The sequence below is a fragment of the Lissotriton vulgaris genome, chromosome 3_1 (assembly GCF_964263255.1).
Source record: "Lissotriton vulgaris chromosome 3_1, aLisVul1.2, whole genome shotgun sequence".
Lineage (NCBI taxonomy): Eukaryota > Metazoa > Chordata > Amphibia > Caudata > Salamandridae > Lissotriton > Lissotriton vulgaris.
Window position 1 is genome coordinate 1,310,662,069 of NC_141689.1, and position 20,047 is coordinate 1,310,682,115.

General features: G+C 47.4%; 1 protein-coding gene and 1 long non-coding RNA gene across 2 annotated transcripts in view; one reads left to right on the forward strand and one right to left on the reverse strand.

The window, feature by feature from the left end:
- LOC147727809 (uncharacterized) overlaps window positions 1–20,047 on the reverse strand; it is a 375,155-nt gene that overhangs the window by 152,273 nt on the left and 202,835 nt on the right. The window lies entirely within an intron of this gene.
- Window positions 8,183–11,049, forward strand: LOC147727810 (uncharacterized). Its single transcript, XM_086961783.1, has one exon. It carries the CDS (start codon window positions 8,307–8,309, stop codon window positions 11,010–11,012), a length of 2,706 nt encoding a protein of 901 aa, XP_086817909.1. The 5' UTR covers window positions 8,183–8,306; the 3' UTR covers window positions 11,013–11,049.

Here is a 20,047-nt window from a genome sequence, read left to right on the forward strand (position 1 = left end):
CCCCAGAGGGAAAATACAGGGGACCTGACGAAATAGATTTAAGATTCATACTCTACCACATCGTCTGTACTGAAGTAGGAGAAGAACTCATCAGAGACCTGCCTCCTCACGACTCTAGTCCTGCACAAACTTCACAGCACACAGACCCTAGCCCTCACAACGTCTAGGCGAAAACACAACCAGGCAGGGTTGCTCAGTTTCTCATATATACATCAGACGGTATCTCACACAGGTCTGCAGCAACCATATAGGCACTAAGTAACCTCATGAATAGGATACAGAACCCCACCGTGTATAAAACACCGCACGGCTATCATATATATTTTATTGTGCATCTTGCAAATTTGGGAGGACCAGCAATCCTGTCAGGATTCTTCCCCAGACACCCACTCCAGTCTCAGATAGCAGACGCCTGCTTTGGTGGCCAACTCCAGTTCCCTGGTTGCACCCCCACACAAAATAGAGAGTTGCAAAAGGAGGTTTATGACCACGCCCTAGCAGGAGTAGCAGAAGAACTCGTGCCTGATCTCTAGAGAAGCGTGGCCAATACCCCACATTGAAGTCCCTGCCTTGCCGGCCCACAAACATCTTGTCATGGCAACACCACTCCAACATGTCCTGAAAACTTTCAGTGCCCAAGAAAAACGCATACTCAAACACTGTAGGGAGCTTCACAAATTAACAAAGAATATGGATTATCCGTGGCCCTCTGAAGGTTCTTTTGACGTAAATACTCTCGAGCACGCCACCACGTTCCTAAACACCAAATATTCTGGAGCCAGATTACAAAAAAGGAAAGAAACCTTAGCTCTCTGGCGTATTTTTAAAGAAAACACGCAAGAGCATCCTGCCACCCTGCCCACTGCACCTTCTGCGCCCCCACCATATCAGGCCAATGGCATGTACCCTGCCCTAGGATCAGCAAAGAACAAAGAACTAGATTTACAGAGCACAACTAACTCCTTACCCACTGTCGGATACGATCAACTCCCAAGTGACCTCTTTTCCACACCCGAACACCCTCCACCAAGTGGTGACGGTAGTACTGCCTCATCGCCGCCACCCGGCATCAGCAGTGGCCCACTACTCCCCGTCACAGGTCCAACCACCACACCCGTCACAATGCAAGCCCCAGTCAGTCCCCTCCACGTAACCCCTGCCGCCGGTGGCAGTCCAACACTGCACGCCACAGTCCCAGGGTTGCCAGGACAAATAAGTGCGCAGTTTTCACTGCAACTGAACCCCACCTCCGTCCCAGCCCTACCGGGTGAGGAGGAGGACGAAAATGCGGACTGTAGGTCCATCGCCTCACCAAACAATTCACACGCGTCATCACACCACTCCTCTCGCCATGCACTCCCGCACTACCATGATCCCAATAGCCTCCGCGAGGCCAATGCTCCACTCTCTCAGGACCAAGGGCCCACTTCGCAAAAAGATATGCCCTTTTGCGGCACAAACACAGCCGAACCGTTGATAACCTTCGCCTCGGTTCACCAACAAAATAAGGACAGGGAGACACAGGGCCCGCCGGCACCTGAGTTGATCCATTATGACAACTGGAGACCGGCCACAGAGCTCAATAAAAGCCTAGAGTGCAGTCCCAACGGGGATACCCGAGCAGACATGATCAGCAGTGAAGCACCACACGACCCTGACCATGACGACCTAATGCGGCTAATGCGACGCGCGTCATGTAAGCTAGAACACATCAGCGACAGGCTATCTGAGACTCTCAGAATCACTCACCCCAACACGTCACCCACCCAGCAAACATCACAGGCCGATCCCTTTGGAGGTGCTGAAGGGACTAGGGACCCAGGCCACGGTCAACTACAGACACTACCTTTCCCGTCCACATCCATGCAAAAAGTGGGTCCCTCTCGGGACATGGGAAACTATGAAAGACTACCCGGAGTACAGTACCATGGGTCCCCCTCCCAGAGCCACCAGACTACTGCGCCTGACCATACACCCATGCCCATTGGGTCGTCACAGGTCCATTTCACACTCCCTGACACACCATCTCGGCATCTCGCGCCCATAGCAGACCCGTTTGCTCAACTATCCGCCCCAGCCATGAGAGACTCCCTCAGCCCGTCACGCGCCCCAAGCTTGACAGAACAACCAACAAACCCATTCTTTGACAATCAGACAGAACGTCCAATAAACCCATTCTTTGATAATCAGGAATTATCAAACACAAGGGACCCAGTGAGGAAAAAGAAGAAAAGGACAACGGAGGTAGAAAGACTAACTGTGTTGGGAACACACGGACGCCCAGAGGACATCGCATACGATGCCCCTGGCAATGACGCTCCCATCAAATACCAAGTCACCGGCACCGCCTCCATGCGAAACACTCGAGCTAGAACAGGCAATGGCATGTTCCTCAGCAGGCCTTGTGCCCTGCGGGACAAGGACCTTACTCCCAACCAAATAGTGGAGATAGGCGAGAATTCAGACTTCGCTGTCATCCCCTTCACAGACAATCTGGCCGGATGGACAGAGTCCCTAGCCCCACAGATGATCCCCTGGCCAAGGGAAGGGTCTTTCGAACCACAGCATATGGCCACAGCTGTAGAATGTATCCTGGAGGGTGTAGGGGATGAAGACTGGGATTACGACTATATGCGAGCCAGTCTCGAAATTTGGCAGAAATATGCCATAAGATACGACACCACAAGACCAAGATATCCAGGTGTAGGGATTAGCCGCCAGATGCCGCTAATATACAAAACACCAGGGGCCCCCGCCATATATAACTGCTGGTCTTATGCAGAAAAGGAAGCCATTAAAAAGAACCTTCCACCCCTCACAGAGGGTGCCAGCAAATGGATAGTGGCCCTAGAGAAGAACACCACCGGCACCAAACCAGGGATTGGAGACATGAAAAGTTTGCTTATATCCGTCATGGGAGGGGAAGCAGAAGAAATTTTCACAAGTATCAGTAGAGGATTAATAACAATGAACGAGACAAAATATGATGGGGAACCATTTGATAAAATAAGGGCGGCAGTCTGGACTAAGTTGAAATTAAAATACCCTGATGTTCCCGACATTGGGTCTCTCATGTCTCTGACTATGCAAACAAATGAGGACCCTATTAATTTCATTTCTAGAATGAAAGAAAAATGGCATCAAGAGCTAGGTGACTCCTGGAATACAACTGGAGGAAATAGCAGGCTCTTTTACCACATGGTTAAGAGGGGATTGCCAGACGACGTGCAGGAGAAATTAGATGGGGTAGTAGCCATGGAAGCAAAACCATGGCCTGAAATACAGGACCACATCATACATTTCTGCAAAAAGAAAATAGAACAGGAAAAAAGTAGACAATTAGCCATTGAAAACGCAGCCGCAAAGCTAGTACAGCAGAAGCTTAATAAGAAAAAGGATACAGTGGACAATCTCATGCTGGCGGCACCAGTCAGCCAAATGACAGCTGTCACCACCTTTCCACAGGACGCTCGAAATGTCCTCGCCAACAATCCCCAGCCCCCTCCACAGCAAGTGCAGCAGCCTGCCGTGCAGTATGCGCAAGCACAGCCGCAGCCGCCACAAATACAACCAGCCATACAGTATGTACAGACTTCACCACAGCCAGCCATACAGTATGTGCAGACTCCACCACAACAGACAGTACAGTATGTGCAAGCCCAGCAGCAGCCCACAGTGCAGTACATCCAACAACAGCCCCCGGTGCAGTATCTGGCACCACAACCGGCCTACAGTAATGACCAACATCAGTATTACAACAACAACAGAAATACCGGGATGCAGGGAAGGGGCAATGGACAGCAAAGGGCCCAACCACAGTCAGGCCAACGTACATGCTTCTATTGTCACAAGGCGGGACACCTGCAAAGAGAGTGTCGCTCTAGGATTCGAGACCAAGCCCAGCAAGTTATGGGTCTCGCCCAACAAGCACCCCTGCAGTTACAACCACAACAACAAATGTACGCACAGGCACCCCAGATGGTGTATGCTTATGCCCAACAAGCACCGCAGCAGAATATGCAACTAGCACAGCTCCAAACACCTGTAATGACCCAAGCTCAACAGCCATCCACAATGATGCAAGTTCCCGTGCAACTGCAGCAACAGTCATCCTCGTACCAAGCGATGCCCCAAGCCCAAGCTGCCCCACCACCAGGTGGTGTGGTAATCACTTCCAATAACCCATTTGCACAAGGCACCATCCAGCAATACTCACGCTAGGACAGCCCACAGACAACTCTTGTGTGCCCAGTTTTATCATGCATCATGAGCGGTGAAGATGACCCCACCGTCCTGGTCACGATAAATAACAAAACATATAGCTTCCTCATTGACACAGGCGCCACGTACTCCTGCATTACAGGCGGACACCTGCCTATTTCTGATCAAGTAGCGGACACACAGGGATTCTCTGGGGCAATAGCAAGGGTCCCCTTCACAAAGCCAGTACCCCTGCAAATAGGAGACCGGGTGCTGGAGCAACAACTGCTTTATTCACCACACTCTCCAGTCAACCTTTTAGGGAGAGACCTAATGGCTAAACTGAACATGACTATTCACTTCCATGAGAACGGAACAATGGTTTGCTCTATACCTGGCACACCCTTAGCTAGAATGATGGCACTCACAGCTCAATCTTCCCTGACAGATCAAATGAGGGCTCGCCCTGTGGATGAACAATCGTTCTCCACCGCGGTACACATCATTGTAGCCAACACACCTGAACTGCACCAGCGCACTGTCCAGCTCCCGAAGGAATTTCTCTTTCGTCCGGAGTCCCAGCACTTTCACATATGGGACAAAAGCATGATCCTAGGCATACATGCTCTTCACATTACACCTACATACGGGGCATTCATAGCAGGAGACGACAATATGCGCTCCTGGGCGTGTGTAATTTTCATACACCCCGGACACCAAGTGAGGGACATCTCAGATGAACAGCTCTTTGGTGATCCTGACAACCATCCAATAACAGAGATTGTCTATATGGATGAGGTACCTCTATCGGTGACGGTAGAAAAAAGAACGCCCACTGCCCCGCAGGAATATGACTCAGTGCGTGAAGCTGACTTAGCTCAAGTCCCGCCACACCTGTGGACCACTGGTCCCAATGATGTGGGCCTCATCCGCTCTGCTACTCCCTTTAAGATAACACTGAAACAAGGCGCGATCCTACCCAGAATAAAACAGTACCCACTTTCCAAGGAAGCAGAGGAAGGCATTGCCCCAACAATACAAGCCCTGCTAGATCAAGGAGTCATATACCCATGTGTATCTCCAGTTAACACCTGCCTTTTTCCTGTGCGCAAGGGCAAGACCAATCAGTGGCGTCTAGTTCATGATTTGCGCTCAATTAACAACATAGTGGTACCAGAATTTCCCATTGTCCCAGACCCTTCCGTCATCCTCACCAATGTTCCCCCGAATGCACAATACTTTTCGGTGATTGACCTGAAAAATGCGTTTTTCAGCGTCCCCCTTCACCCAGACAGTCAGTACCTATTGGCTTTCGTATTCGGCGGGGTGCAAATGACTTACCGGCGTTTGCCTCAGGGGTACTGTGAGTCCCCGAGCGTATTCAACAGAGTCGTCAAAGAGGACTTATCGAACTTCCAATGTCACAGTACCTTACTGCAGTATGTCGATGACATTTTGCTCTGCAGCACTACAGAATCCCAGTGCAGAACTGATACAGTCTCTCTGCTCACCACACTAGCTCACAGAGGCTACAAGGTGGACAAAAACAAACTTCAGTACTGCCAAACAGAAGTACAATACCTCGGTCAGTTAATATCAGCATCAGGGAGACGGGTCACGCCAGACAGAGTTAAAGCCATCAAAGGGACATCAGAGCCCCAAACTGTCAAAGACATGCAAAAGTTCCTAGGATTAGTGAACTATGTCCGCCAGTGGGTCTTTGATTTTTCCACAATAACTGCCCCTTTGTTGAAAGCAGTTAAAGCAGCCAAAGACAGACGCAACAAAATAGACTGGACACCTGAAATGACAGCATCCTTTAAACAGCTCAAAGATGAAATAACAAACGCACCAGTGTTAGGCACACCTGACTACACAAAGGAATTCTACCTCTTTACCCACTGCAATGGCCAGGTCATGACTGCCGTCCTCACTCAGAAATACCCAATGGGCCACAAGCCCCTTGCTTACTTCAGCGGAATGCTAGATTCAGTCATGAAAGGTCATTACCCCTGCGAGCAAGCTCTTGCTGCGGCAGCCTTCGCAGTGGATAAAAGCACACCCATTGTCATGGGATCCCCTTTGACACTATACACTGAGCACGCTGTCTTTGCCATAATTCAGAAAGCTAAAACAACATTGACAACACAAAGAGTGTCAGGTTATGAAGTCATACTGTCGTTACCCACCCTGAAGGTTGTTAAATGTCACACAGTCAACCCAGCCACATTCTTTGCCCATCCCATTGCCGCATCTGATGATGACACCCATGACTGTGCCACATATTGTCCCGATGAGTCAGGAGCAGCAAAAGAGGACCCCCTGCCAAACAGCACTGTATATTTTGTAGATGGGTCCTCCACAATAGACCAAGAAACAGGGATCAGATACACAGGAGCCGCAGTGGTTAGGGCTCAGCAGCATGAGTCCTCTGACTCCCTAGACATTGTACAACAAATTACATTGCCATCGCACTACTCCGCCCAAGCCGCTGAACTAGTGGCACTAATTGCCGCTTTAAACAACGGGGCTGGTGACCGCATCACTGTATATTCAGACTCTGCATATGTCACAACAACGACACACTCAAGCATCTTGCGCTGGAAAAGGCGCGGATTCCTCAAATCAGATGGAACACCGGTATGTCACAAACAATTGTTGGAAGAACTAATAGAAGCCCTGACACTTCCAACAGAGGTAGCCGTTGTCAAATGTGCTGCTCACACGAATGGACAAGACTTTGTGTCCAGAGGCAACGCTCTGGCAGACTGGGCAGCCAAAGCTGCAGCCAGACCCCCCCTACCTTTCACTGAGCATGACCCACACAACACCCCAATTTTACTTGCCCAAGCTGTAACACCAACAGAACTGACAAAGACAAATGAAGACAGTGTACCCTTAACACCACACACAGACAACAACAACGACACAAACACCACCCCTCTTGATCCAAATGCTTTCTGCCCACTCGATGACACACAACCATACGATTTCATTGCCCAATTGCATCTCAGAGAGATACAAGAAAGTGCACCACCACAAGAGAAAGAGTTATGGAAAAAGAGGGGAGTACAGCAGGACCCTGCTGATTTTATTTACAGACAGACCATGTCCGGAAAACCTGTCATGCCACAAGCCTTACTGCAGGTAGCGTTAGATCAACTTCACCTTCCCGCACATGTCTCCCGAGATAACATGTCCACCACATTACAAGCAGACTGGTTCATTCCCAATGCTTATGAACTAATACAGCTATTTGTTAACAAATGCATCATTTGCCAACAGTATTCCCCAAACCCAACTCTCAAAACTGTTGCCTCCACTATTCCTAAACCTTCTGGCCCATTCAAAGAACTCCACCTTGACTATGTCGACATGATTGATCGGTGCCAAAATTACCGATATCTCATTGTGGTAGTATGCCCCTTCTCACGGTGGATCGAAGCTGGACCATGCGTCCACTGCGATGCCAAAGCAGCAGCCACATTCCTGCTCCGTGACGTCATCTCCCGCTTTGGAATTCCTTCCGCCATCAGGACTGACAACGGAAGCCATTTTTCAAACGCCATCTTCTCCTCTCTCACCACAATGCTAGGCATCAGACACAAGCTGACATCCGCTTACCACCCCCAAAGCAATGGCATCTGTGAGCGCCTCAACGGTTTACTCAAAACAAAAATAAGCAAAATTAGCGCCACCATTGGCAAAAAATGGCTCTACTGTCTCCCACTGGCCCTCTTCTCATTAAGAAATTCCCCGAGCTCGGATCACCACCTCACCCCCCACCAACTTGTCACTGGACGATCCATAAATGTAGCAGTCCCTCCCAGCAGGCCCAAAACTGATAGCGAGTCATCCTCTGAGATTGTTAAGGCTGAGCTTTATGACTTCCTGTGCACACTAACCCGCGCTGCGCAGTTCCTCTCTGTCCAGGTATCCAAAAGGAAGGAGAAGGGCCCCATCGATCCTGAGCTCCCACCTATCCGTCCTGGAACTCTCGTCTTCATCCGGAGGCACGTCAGGCGTTGGAAAGATCCTAAGTTTGACGGACCCTTTGAAGTGATTGACTCTTCTCCAACTGCCATCCGGATAGCCGAAAGGAAAGCATGGATCCACAGGAGAGACGTCCGCTTCGATCCTGCACCTGCGCAGCAACAGCCAATGGACTAAAAGAGGGAAGCAACATGGCCATGATCCCCCTGAATGAGGACGACGACTTCCCATCCACCGTTCCATCCATCATTGAAGAAGAAGAAGAAGAAGAAGACGTCCACGAACATAGCGCCTATGAAGCAAAGTTATGTATACTCACTGTTCTTATGTTTTGTATTATTGTTGGAGTGGCACTAGCAACATTCAACTGGTATATCTTTTTTCTTGCTGTAAAAAGTTATAGTGATAGAAACAGCCAAGTTGCCTCACTGCCTATTGTTCCATCCACTGTACCAGCGGTCACACTCAAACAGCAAAAAGCACCACACAGCACACTAGGTCCTGAACTCCCAGAAAACAGCACTGCTAGCAACACGTCCATTAGTGTGCACCTTGAGCTCTCACCCAGTACCCCAGAGGAAAGGACTAGCCCCTGGAATACAGCTACCAACGCCACAGAACGAGTGTACCGTCGACACCCTCCCCGCCACCATAGACCACGTAGATTTGCCTTCGCCATACCCCCATACATGACAAAGTCGAAACCCCGTATCCCCTCCCCGTTTGTCCCCGGCACCCATATAGACACAAGACACAAGCCCAAAGGAATGTCGCTAAAAACATTCCAACATCTCGTGCAAATACAAGAAGGCCTAGGGCCCATGCTCAGCCTACCCCAAATAGTAAGGGACCATTCAGTCCACTCCTCTATGGTAGACAACTCCTGGTACAGGGACATGACAGCAGTTGGGAAAATAGTAACAAATGAGTCTTGCTACGTATGTTCCTACATTCCCCATGCAGTAGGGGCTGACAGACTGATTTTTCCCAAGGAAGTTCCACCACACATAGCCACATGCCTTCTTCACTTGTACCTCTGCCGGATAAAAGGGCAGATTCGGGTCCTTTCAGCCCGAAAGGAAGTAGTCTTTGTAAACACCACTACATGGGATTACATTTACACTGTGCACAAGGTTGTCACCGACCTAGCTGAACTCGGGGAGGAATTCAAAGAAATGCGAAGGACAGGGGTACAGGACATGGATTGGCAGGAACAGGGCATTAGGAAACGGGGGTACATAACAAACAACACACCCCGGACAGGATGTGATCTATCATACAGACACCCCCACCCCCCAGGCCAACGCCATTGCACATGCAAGGATAGGACAATGCTACGCCTCCTAGCGCAGGTCTACCTTAACAACAAGTGGCAGAGCCCCGGAGGGTTTTGGTGTAAGGCGGCAGCCTTGGGACCCCCTTGGGCGGACGGGAACGAAGGGGAAAAGTGTGGTCAAATATGGGCTGAGGAGAGCGGGAGGTACACGTGGAGTGGGGAAGGAATGCCAGAACATAAAAAAGGATTCAAACTAAAAAACCCTTCTCTTTGTTTCATAGGAAATGGCTCGGTGGCTGTTGGGCGCAACACAGATTGTAATTCCACGATTTTCAGCTTCGATATGCAGTTCGGCACCACTACTCTAATGGATTATTACTGGGCTTGCGGAGAGCACCTCTATCCCCAACTACCTCCTCAGTGGCTCGGACTGTGTACCTTGGTAACTTTGCATGAAATTCATCTGGTCGTACCAGCATCAAATGCTTCCCACATCCTGTCACATCCAATGACGGGTGACCTGACATTCCTCCATCGACACCGGCGAGCAGCAGAGTACTTTGCAGGAGAAGCCCGTGGTAAGGTCCCAGAAGAGTTCCGCCTCTTCAGCGAGGCCCAGCTTTTCTTCGGAGGGGCATTCCCAATGTTTCAAACTCAAGCTACTGCCCGTTGGCTGGAAGTAACTCGCTATGAGGTCATGAAAGCAATAAACAGCACCAGGGATGGCCTAAATGCAATAAGGGAAGAACTGCGCCCATTACGACTAATGGTTCTGGAACATCGCTACTTCCTTGACATGCTAACGGCCAAAGATGGTGGTCTGTGTCATCAAATAGGGAAATCCTGCTGCACTTTCATACCTGGAAACGACGAGGACAACGGATCCATATCAAGGGCCATTGAGGAGTTGACTAACTTGGGAAAAGAAATGATCGAGGAAGGAGGTGCCCCTGCAGACATTATCCCAACGAACTGGTTCGACTTTGACTGGATGCCCTCCTGGCTAACTGCTATTCTAAAGCTGATGATACCCATAGTCGGGATTATGGTCTTTCTGTGTTGCACCTTTCAGCTGGGGAGTCACTGTATCAAGAGATTGAGCACAAAAGCGGTAGGGATGAATTATGCTAGGACAGGGATTTACCAGACACCAAAATATGAAGACATAGATCGGGCTCCTGGGGACGGGAATGGAGAACAGGTACAAATGATCGAGCTGGGACAATGTAGTACACATCCAGCACCACCTGACACACACTCTGGAGTACCATCAGCCCCACCTCTTCCCCCAGGTAGAGACACACTGAGCAACGACACTGCAGATACTCAGTATGAGCGCCTGCTCAACAAATCAGGTCAACAGTATATCCAACTACTAAGGTCAGACGAAAATGTTGCACGTCCAACTAGTTTTAAGTGCTATGTCAATGACATGCCATGGATTCCACCATTAGCAGAAAATTCAACAAAATACTCACTTAAGAGTGTGTTCATAAATGAACAAGAGGGGGCAGATGATGGAGGGTCCCGTTCTACCATCTAACATCACCAGAAAGGAGAGTTCTGACAGCCTTGGTAACATGAAGGTCTGATGTGGGCCCTGCATGATAAAAATCTGAAAACATGCCAAAATAACTAGCTTTCCTCATTAGTAAATAAAGGCCCCAGGGCCCACTATGCATGCAGGCTTACAATCACACGTTTCTGTGCACCAAAATAAACAAGATGAAAATAGGCCTTCAAAAGAGTGTTTAGCTTCACTGTCAGCTCCCAGACCAACACCCTCACACACACACACACTTACCCTGGTACACGTGGTACAGCTTCCTGAAACCTCTGCTAACGTTATATTTTGAAACATAGCTTGCACAAGTATAAGCAGCAATTTCTAGCAATAAACAGCATCTATCATGGAAATTCACACTTTCAAATATGTAGAAATGTGCGTGACAGAAAAATGTCCTTTTTTAGTAATGTACAACATGTAACCATTGTGTTTAGAAAGAGGTTCCGGAAATATTCTCTTTCAAAGGTACAAGATGTTCTCTTTCAAAGGTACAAGATGTTCTCTTTCAAAGGTACAAGATGTTCTCTTTCAAAGGTACAAGATGTACTCTTTCAAAGGTACAAAATGTTCTCTTTCAAAAGTACAAGACGTTCTGTACGGAACATAATGTACTGAAAACATTTCCTTCCGGTGTCCAAAACACTTGTGGTTAAACCACCTGCACCAAAAGGCCAGGGGCCAGCGTCATCATAGAACCCTAGTTCCTCAAATTTGGGTATAACAGGCCCAACTGTCAAATCTGAAAGCAGACCTTTCCTGCGGGTGCCCAGCTGCATGAGCGTGGAAGGATCTCTCGGCTAGCCGAAGACTATCTGACTTGGGACGTCGACGCCTCACTCAGGTTGTGGATCTCCCGGGGCAGATAGCCCATCTCTCTCTCTCTCTAGATCTCTGACCCTTCAACTATCTCTCTTCATGGATATATTCCTGTATGGTAGGCTCCTTTTAACATAGGTAACTGGCCTCACTCTCAGCCATTTCCAGACACTGAATCAGTAGCAAAATGTTGTGTCTTAGCTAAATCTACTTGCACCTTCTTTGCCCTGCCCTCATAATTCAGGGCTCTGATAGAAATGTGCAATCTATGACAATGGACCTGTCTCAGATGGTTGGCCCATAGATAGTTGGGCTCTATATTCTTGTACTCAGTAGTGTAGCATCTTTGATCATCTGTGTTTATGTTTTTTTTAAATACATTTCACTCCAGTATTTCTTTGAGATATTTTGAGCATTAGTCATCCAGCATTCTTACCAGACTGAGCGAAGTCTGGGTCATATTTAGAAAATTACATTGTTGCTTGAATTGATATGCATTTAGCTCTTTGTTTGTTAATTGAAAAATAAAGTGCCACTCCAACTGGAACGTCTGGTATCTTACATTTATATTCCTTTTCTTACTCAGTGAAGTGCTGTGTTGGTGATGTGCGAATTTTAGCCACACCTAAAGGTGGTGACCACTGACCGAAGGGGTCAAGACCTTCCCCTTCATAGTTTTGGCCGTTTGTGGAAAGAGAGAGGTTTCATTACGTCCCATGGGACTAAGATTCAACATGGTCAGCTAGTTAACGACTTGTTGGAATCTCTAACCTTGCCGACTGAAGTTGCGATTGTGAAATGCAGTGCTCATAAAGCAATCACGGATGATGTTGGTCGTGGGAATGCTTTTGCTGATGAGACCGCTAAACAGACAGCTAGGAATATGATGAGTAGAATGTATGTTGCTACGTCTGCAAGATGGATTTCGGAGTCTGGAATGTGTGAAGACACAGTGGAAAGTGTGAATGAAATCCAGAAAGAGGCGACTGAGGAAGAAAAGCTTGCATGGAAAGAGAGTACGGGTAAATTGGACTCGAGTGGGTGTTGGATTGATTTGTCGGAACAACAGCGTTGGATGTTGCCTGATGCGTACGTGCTTGCAGTGGTAACGATGGCGCATGGAGCAGCGCACATCAGTTCTAAAGGGATTTGTAAGATGTTGGCTCCAGTCTGGAAGAATGATGGGATTAGTAAGTGTGCAGAGAGAGTGGTGAAAAATTGTATGGTATGCCTGATGCATAATCCTGGCAAGGGAGTCCCCACACCTGCTGGTCACTTCGCTCCTCCTTCCTGCCCCTTTGAAGTGATTCAGTTAGACTTCATTCACATGGATCGTTGCAACAACCTAAAATACGTCCTAGTGGTAGTTTGTGCTTTCTCCAGATGGATCGAAGCATATCCACTGAAGGACAACACTGCCCTGTCCACTGCCAAAATTCTTCTCAAAGAATACTTCCCTAGGTATGGCATGCCGCGGATTGTATGGTCAGATAACGGAAGTGAGTTCGTAGGGAAAGTTATGCAGAGTGTGTGTGCCGGTTTAGGAATCAAGAAATTTCACAGTGCGAACCATCCCCAGTCTGCTGGTTTAGTTGAAGGTTACAATGGCACCCTCAAGCTGAAACTTGCTAAAATACAGGCATCCACGGGTTTGTCCTGGCCAGATGCACTACCCTTGGCTTTGTTATCTACGAGAGCGACTGTACATTCTCGAGTAGGGCTTAGCCCTTATGAGATTGTATTCGGTCGTCCTGCCAATATTTGGGGGGTGCCTAGGCCAAAAGAGTTCAGACAGCTGGAATATCCAATGTTAATTGATTACCTTTTCGACTTGACTGCTAAATTGAGTCTTATTCACCAACAGGTTTTCGATGCATTGCCAAAGCCACCGGAGAGTCCAGGTCATCAGCTGAAACCTGGAGATCAAGTCGTCATCAGGAATTTTGCAAGAACGAAAAATCTTCAGCCCAGATTCGTCGGCCCCTTCCAGGTGCTGCTGGCGACGAGAACTGCTATTCGTGTGGCCGGAAGGAAAAATTGGATACACACGACACACGTCAAACGTGTGCCCCTGCCACTTCCTTACGATAACTGGGTGAAGAAGGGAATCGGTGCCTCTGAGTTTGAACGAACACCCAGGTTTATCCCTTTCAGCGATGCCGAACTAATAACTGACACATCGAACTCTGGCTCTCCTCCTGAAACTGTCCCTTTGAACCCTGAACATTTGTCCTCTGCATCAGAAGAAATGTTGCCATCTGCGAACTTGAACATTGCAACCCCTGCTGAAAGTACACTGTTTCCAGATCAAACAGCTCCTGCTAAACTGAGATACAATTTACGATCTCGCAATATGGACAAATAAAGCAGGAAACTGCCTATTTTACACATTTGAAATTTTGACACTTTGCCTCCAGCCAGGAAGTTTGCTATTGTTTTATTGTTTTAAAATTGCCTTGCCGTCTGGGTAGCCGTAGGGTCGTGGCTGTGTGCCTAGTTGAATCTGCGGGGGTCAGACACTAGGTCGATCTTTCTGTTAGTTCTGGGAACTCCCAGGGCTGATAGAGGCATTTTCATCTACGTACACATCATCAGTGGTCGCGAGCGGATTGTAGAAGATGGAGCTTCCTGAGCTGCAACGAGAAAATGTAATTTATGTTCGCAGAAATAGACTGTACAGAATTCTTCACAGCAAATGCTTTCTAATGCAATGTGCCATTACGTTTTTGATTGTTTTGATAACGTTGGTGGGTGGAATCGTTTTTGGTGTACATTTAATTCTCATGCCAGTAACTACAGTACCTCCCCTTGATCTTGCTACTTCTACTGTTTCTTCTATGCATTCTTTTCACTCGTTTCCTGAACATGAGCAAGCTCGACGCTCAGAATTCATTAACAACACTTTTGTACAGCTCCTACACCAACACCAACTGGTAGTTAACACTACAGACTGCTGGGTGTGTGGCTTGATACCCCACACTATGGATAAAGGCATTCCCTATCTGGTTTTGCCTTTTAGCTATAATGGATCATTTCAGGCCTTTCAGACCATTTTTGCCTATGCCCTTGAGACCTATCCTCCGCGTCCACCACGTTCCACTAAATACAACTCTGCCAACAAAGCTTTAGTCCAGGGAATTATTGACATGATTAGAGACGTCAATAATACTCCATTTTACCCTAGAGATGAATTACGGGTGTATTTGAGTTGGAACTCTACAGAGTATCGCCTTAGTTTGGGAGAAAGCAAGCGTAAAAGCTCAACTCCAGTCTGGGTCGTACCTCACCGAGGTCAGGTCTGTTTGCAAGGAAATGGGAGAAATCCGAGAGCTCAGCTAAGGAGGAGTGAGTGCGTTGAGACTTACGTGTTTCCGTCCAACTCTTCCCCTGCCTTTCTTACTGCTAGGGGTACCTACTTCATCTGTCAAGACAGAGCGTATACATGGTTGCCTGCTGACTTTTCAGGTTCATGTTATGTTGCTCGATTGTTGCCTCCAACGTACACTGCTTCTCCAGACTATCACAAGACCAGAGTAGCAAGAGGTGTCTTCAGCAAGGAAGATACCGCTGGTCAGGAAGCTGGAGACTTCTTCAAAGGTTTCCTTCCGTTCTGGGGGCCTATGGCCAATAGTAGAAATATACGTCAGCTAACACGGGTAGTTGAATCCACTATTACCGAAACTGCTGGTGCCCTTAGCAACTTGACAGCTGAGCTTCAGGCGGATCGTCTCATGATGTTGCAGAACCGTATGGTTCTAGACGTGATACTTGCAGATCGAGGTGGGGTATGCAGAATGATCCAATCGAGCTGCTGTGTTTTTATTCCCAATAATGCTCCAACTGTCTATGAGGCAATCTCTAAGCTACATAAGATTTCCGACTCTATACACGTAGACAAGGGAAACTGGTCCTTCATGGAGTGGTTTTGGACTCTAATATCAGCGTGGGGATGGAAGGTTCTGATGGTCATTGGTGTCATCCTAGTATTTCTATTCTCATGCTGCCTGATTATCCAGTGTGGTCCCGCTTTGTGTAGTCTCTGTGCTGCAACATGTTTCAGAAAACCACCTGCGTTTGGAGAAAAGGCGCGAGAAAGAATGATGATGCAGCAACATGTCACTGACCTGATGAGCATAGAGATAGACTCGGACATCGGGTGATTGCCTACGTTAGGGCAAAAGGAGGGTCTGAGGTTCCGTGACGATTTGAACCCGTGTTTTCAACATTGTCGTAAATACATAATTTTGGTATCAGTGGACCGCAAATGATCCATTTAACATATCCTGGTGTTTTCGCTATGCTACGAACAAGAGCACTCCTGTTATGAACACATTTCTGATCTACCCATGGCATCCATCTTAGATCACGGAAGCCATTTTGTGTTTCTTGCCCTCACGTAGACAATGGACACGCAGTGACCCCTTTTACCTAAGGACACGTAAGCGTTAGCCGGAGATTCACCTTGCTAGTGACACGTGCACCTTAGAACAGAACACGCCATGGCTGCATGACTCGACAAAAGCTGCCTCCTCTGCCCGAGGCCAGTCCTGCTATACTGGTTCTCGTATTCGTTGGCCTGATCATGATTAGGCGGCCGAAGCTGGTAGCCTTGCCCATTTACGACCCACAAACATCTCTTATCCTGCTTTTCTATCTTCTACACCTGGCTCTGCTCTTTTCCTTCTGGGCCTTTATTAGGGGGAGGTAACGAAATTTACGATGAGGCGGTCCGGGTCTTGAATGAAAAGTTGACATGGAATTATGATGGAAAAGTGGGAACCCCTCGTTCGTAATGTTTTGACATCAGATATTGTCGACGATTCCTGTGCAACGCCAAATATTTATTGTTTAGGACACAAAGGTTTGGGAATGTACTAACATGTAAAGAATTTGCCCGAAGCCCAATTTTTAGTATATAAGGAGCAACCCTTTCTGTACAAATCGAACAGGCTCCTAGATACTGCCCGTGTGTAGTTTCTGTGACTTCTGTGTCCCTGCAGTAATAAACCTTGGGCCTTTGACGCCACCATCGAGAAGCCTGTGTTTTTGTTTATTTGTGCACCGAGACAGGTAGAACTCTGGGGTCTTCGGGTGTTATCCCTGACACCTCTGGACGGAACCAAAAAGTCCAGAACTCCACAACCCACTTTGTCCTGGTCTGCTTCTCGCCCACATTACAATAGGTTTTACCGATTCTAAAATACCGAATTTTACCGATTTGGTATTTTAGAATCGGTAAATCCTATGTTGGTAAATATTCGGTAAAAATTACCGAATTGTTAAGATTCAGTAATTACCGAATCCGCATTTACCGATTCGGTAATTGCCATTCATTCCTATGGGCCTCCAGGCCCAAAGGAATGAATGTCAACTACCGAATCGGTAATTACCGATTCGGTAAAATTGGAAAAAGTCAAGAGTGCCAGGGTATCACTTTGACACCCTGCTGCACCCCTGATAAGTGCTTGTGTGCACATGTGACACACATACATGCCCTAAGGGCATGTATGTCTGTCACATGGCACGGGTGTAAATGCACATATTTGCATTTACATAGGAATTCGTTATTTACCACCAACTAATAGTTGGTGGTAAATAACGAATCCTTTAAGCCCAGAAGCACTGTTTACAGTGCTTCCTACATCTCATTTACCGATTCGGTAAATACCGAATCGGTAAATGATGATTCGGTAAATACCGAATCGTTAAATACTGATTCGTTATTTACCGAATCGGTAAAAAAGCCTCCTACTTAGGAAAAGGCTATTACCGATCGGGACCGGCCGAATTCGGCCGTTACCGACTGGTAAAAGCCTACCTACATCTAGCCCGTGATCTCTTTTATTTTCCACTAGATTAAGGAATTTCATCTCCACATCTGACACTGAACAAGTCAAAATATGTCTCTGTGCATATGCAGTGTCCAGTGGCTTAAGAGACACAAAATATTTGACTGCAATCTCTGCAGCTTTAAAATATGAATTCTTATTCAAATGTTTGAACATAGGAACTTCTAAAAGGACTAAATCATAAATCAAAAAATAATATTGGAAACTACCCTTTCTATAGAATATGCTTAAAAGCAATGCTTTAAAAAAATGCGTAAAAAATGAAAATAAGTTACGTATATCAAAGGAGGTGTTACCCTCTGAAACAGACGTAGGCAACTGAGTGCACACATAACAATTCCTTGTAGTAATAGTGGTCGGTTACGATGCAGCCCGTAAAGGCTACGACCGACGGTCAGGACCTTCCGGGCCACATTGTAATCGGCCACTCAATTTACTTTCTGACTGCCGCATTATTATGCTGTGGGCCGGAAAGTAAACCAGCTGGTTATTCAGGCTGGCTTCTGACACGCTCAAGGAGCCAGTTAGCCAGTCGGAACTGGCCTCGCAATCCCAAAGGGCGGGCCTTTTTGCCCTTGGGATTACAATGCACGGATTTTGGCATGGTTTCAATGCTGGCCTGTCCGACATGGAAACCGTGTTGGAAAGCATGTTTGGAGGCCCAGTGCAGGGCCCTCTTATGTGCATGACCTCCAGTGGGGGGCCGCCCTGTTGATCCCTGCACCCCATGGCAGGCACCTTGCGGTGCCTGCCACGAGGTGCAAGGAGGAACACCACCTCTCATTGCTCAATGGGAGCTTGTGTTACAGTCGTAACACGAGCTCCCATTGAGAAATGGGAGTATGCGGCCGAACAGTGTTCAGTTGCATTGTAATTAGCTGTTCGGGACTGACGACCTGAGGTCAGTCGTTCCCAGGACTGAGATGGTGTTGGGCAGACGCAAGTCTGCCCGACATCGTAATTAGGCCCATAGTGTCAGTGTATTCATAAAGCAATCTAAAATAAGTGTTTGAAGAAAAACCTTTCCTGTGTGCAATTTCTTAACCCCACAACAACTGTAGGTTTCTATCAGTAGAATGTGGTATAGTAGGAGCAACATTAGGCTTGATCTCAACTGAACTATATGTAGAGGAATATAACCCTGTAAGCAATACGACTATTAGTGTGCCTGCTATGCCGTATCTACACCTATTAATATTAGAATTGGCTTCCATTTCTTACTCAGAACCTAAACTTTTGGGTGGAACATAGCAGCTGCAGAATCTTCTCTATTGGTTTCTACCTTTGCAAACAGCAAAAACAAAGTTCAAATGATATATAATAAGAATATGTACAAAACGTCTTCGTGAGTCTTCCTTAGCCCTACTCTGTTTTCTTCTAAAGGACAACCTTGGGCTCCTTCAGTTGCCTCAGTACTTTTCTTTCTTCCCTTCAAAGTCTATGTAAATGTCTAATAATAAATGGTTCAAGTTCATTAATAATCAGTTCCTGAATTAAGTGTTTCAGCTCATCAACTACCACAGGGAACTAATTCACATTCAGGAAAGGAAACTCAGCCACATCCAGAATAAGATGTCTCAAGGCACTCAATCTCACTACTACAGGAAGTTCAAAAGTAAGATCGAACTGAAGATCAAGTTCCCGAAGTTTTAATTGAACTTTCACAGTGATTCCAGAATTTCAGAACTAGTTCTCCCTGTCATTTGGAAGCCCATTCAGGGGAAGAGTACCTCTGACAGGACACTCTTCCTCGCTTTGACCTTCTGAGTGCAGTCTCCTCTCTTCTTCTGGCACTCAGATTAGAATCCTCAGTATCCTCTGGGATGCCTGGGAGGTCACCTTCTCCCTCTGGGTTCAGTCTTCCCTTCGCCTGCCTTTATGCCAAGCTCTCCTGCAGCCCTCCATGGTTCCACAGCATTAGGACATTCGTCCGAGTCTGGCTCAGTCACAGCTATAGGACTAGCCTTTCTTTTTTGTAGTTTCGACAACCAACTCTCCAGGCCCCCCTCAGGTCAAACAAGCACCTTTTCAGGTTCTTTCTGATACCCTACATCTTGACTAACCCCGGAACTCAGAGAGTATGAGCAGCATGTACTAGTTGGAGAGACCACAGCACTTCACAGCAGTTGTGGTGAGAAGGATCAACTGGGAGGGCCCACACCAGTAAGGCTTCAGACAACTCTTTGGACATATTTCTTCATCAAGACCCAGTCTCTGGGACTAAGGTCATTGCACTGCTCCTGATGAGCTGGAGCAGTGGTGGCTTCAGCCAGATGAGAGACAGAGCCCACCACATCAGCCAGTCCTTTGCAGTAATCAAGTATCAGGTCATCAGTAATGTTCACA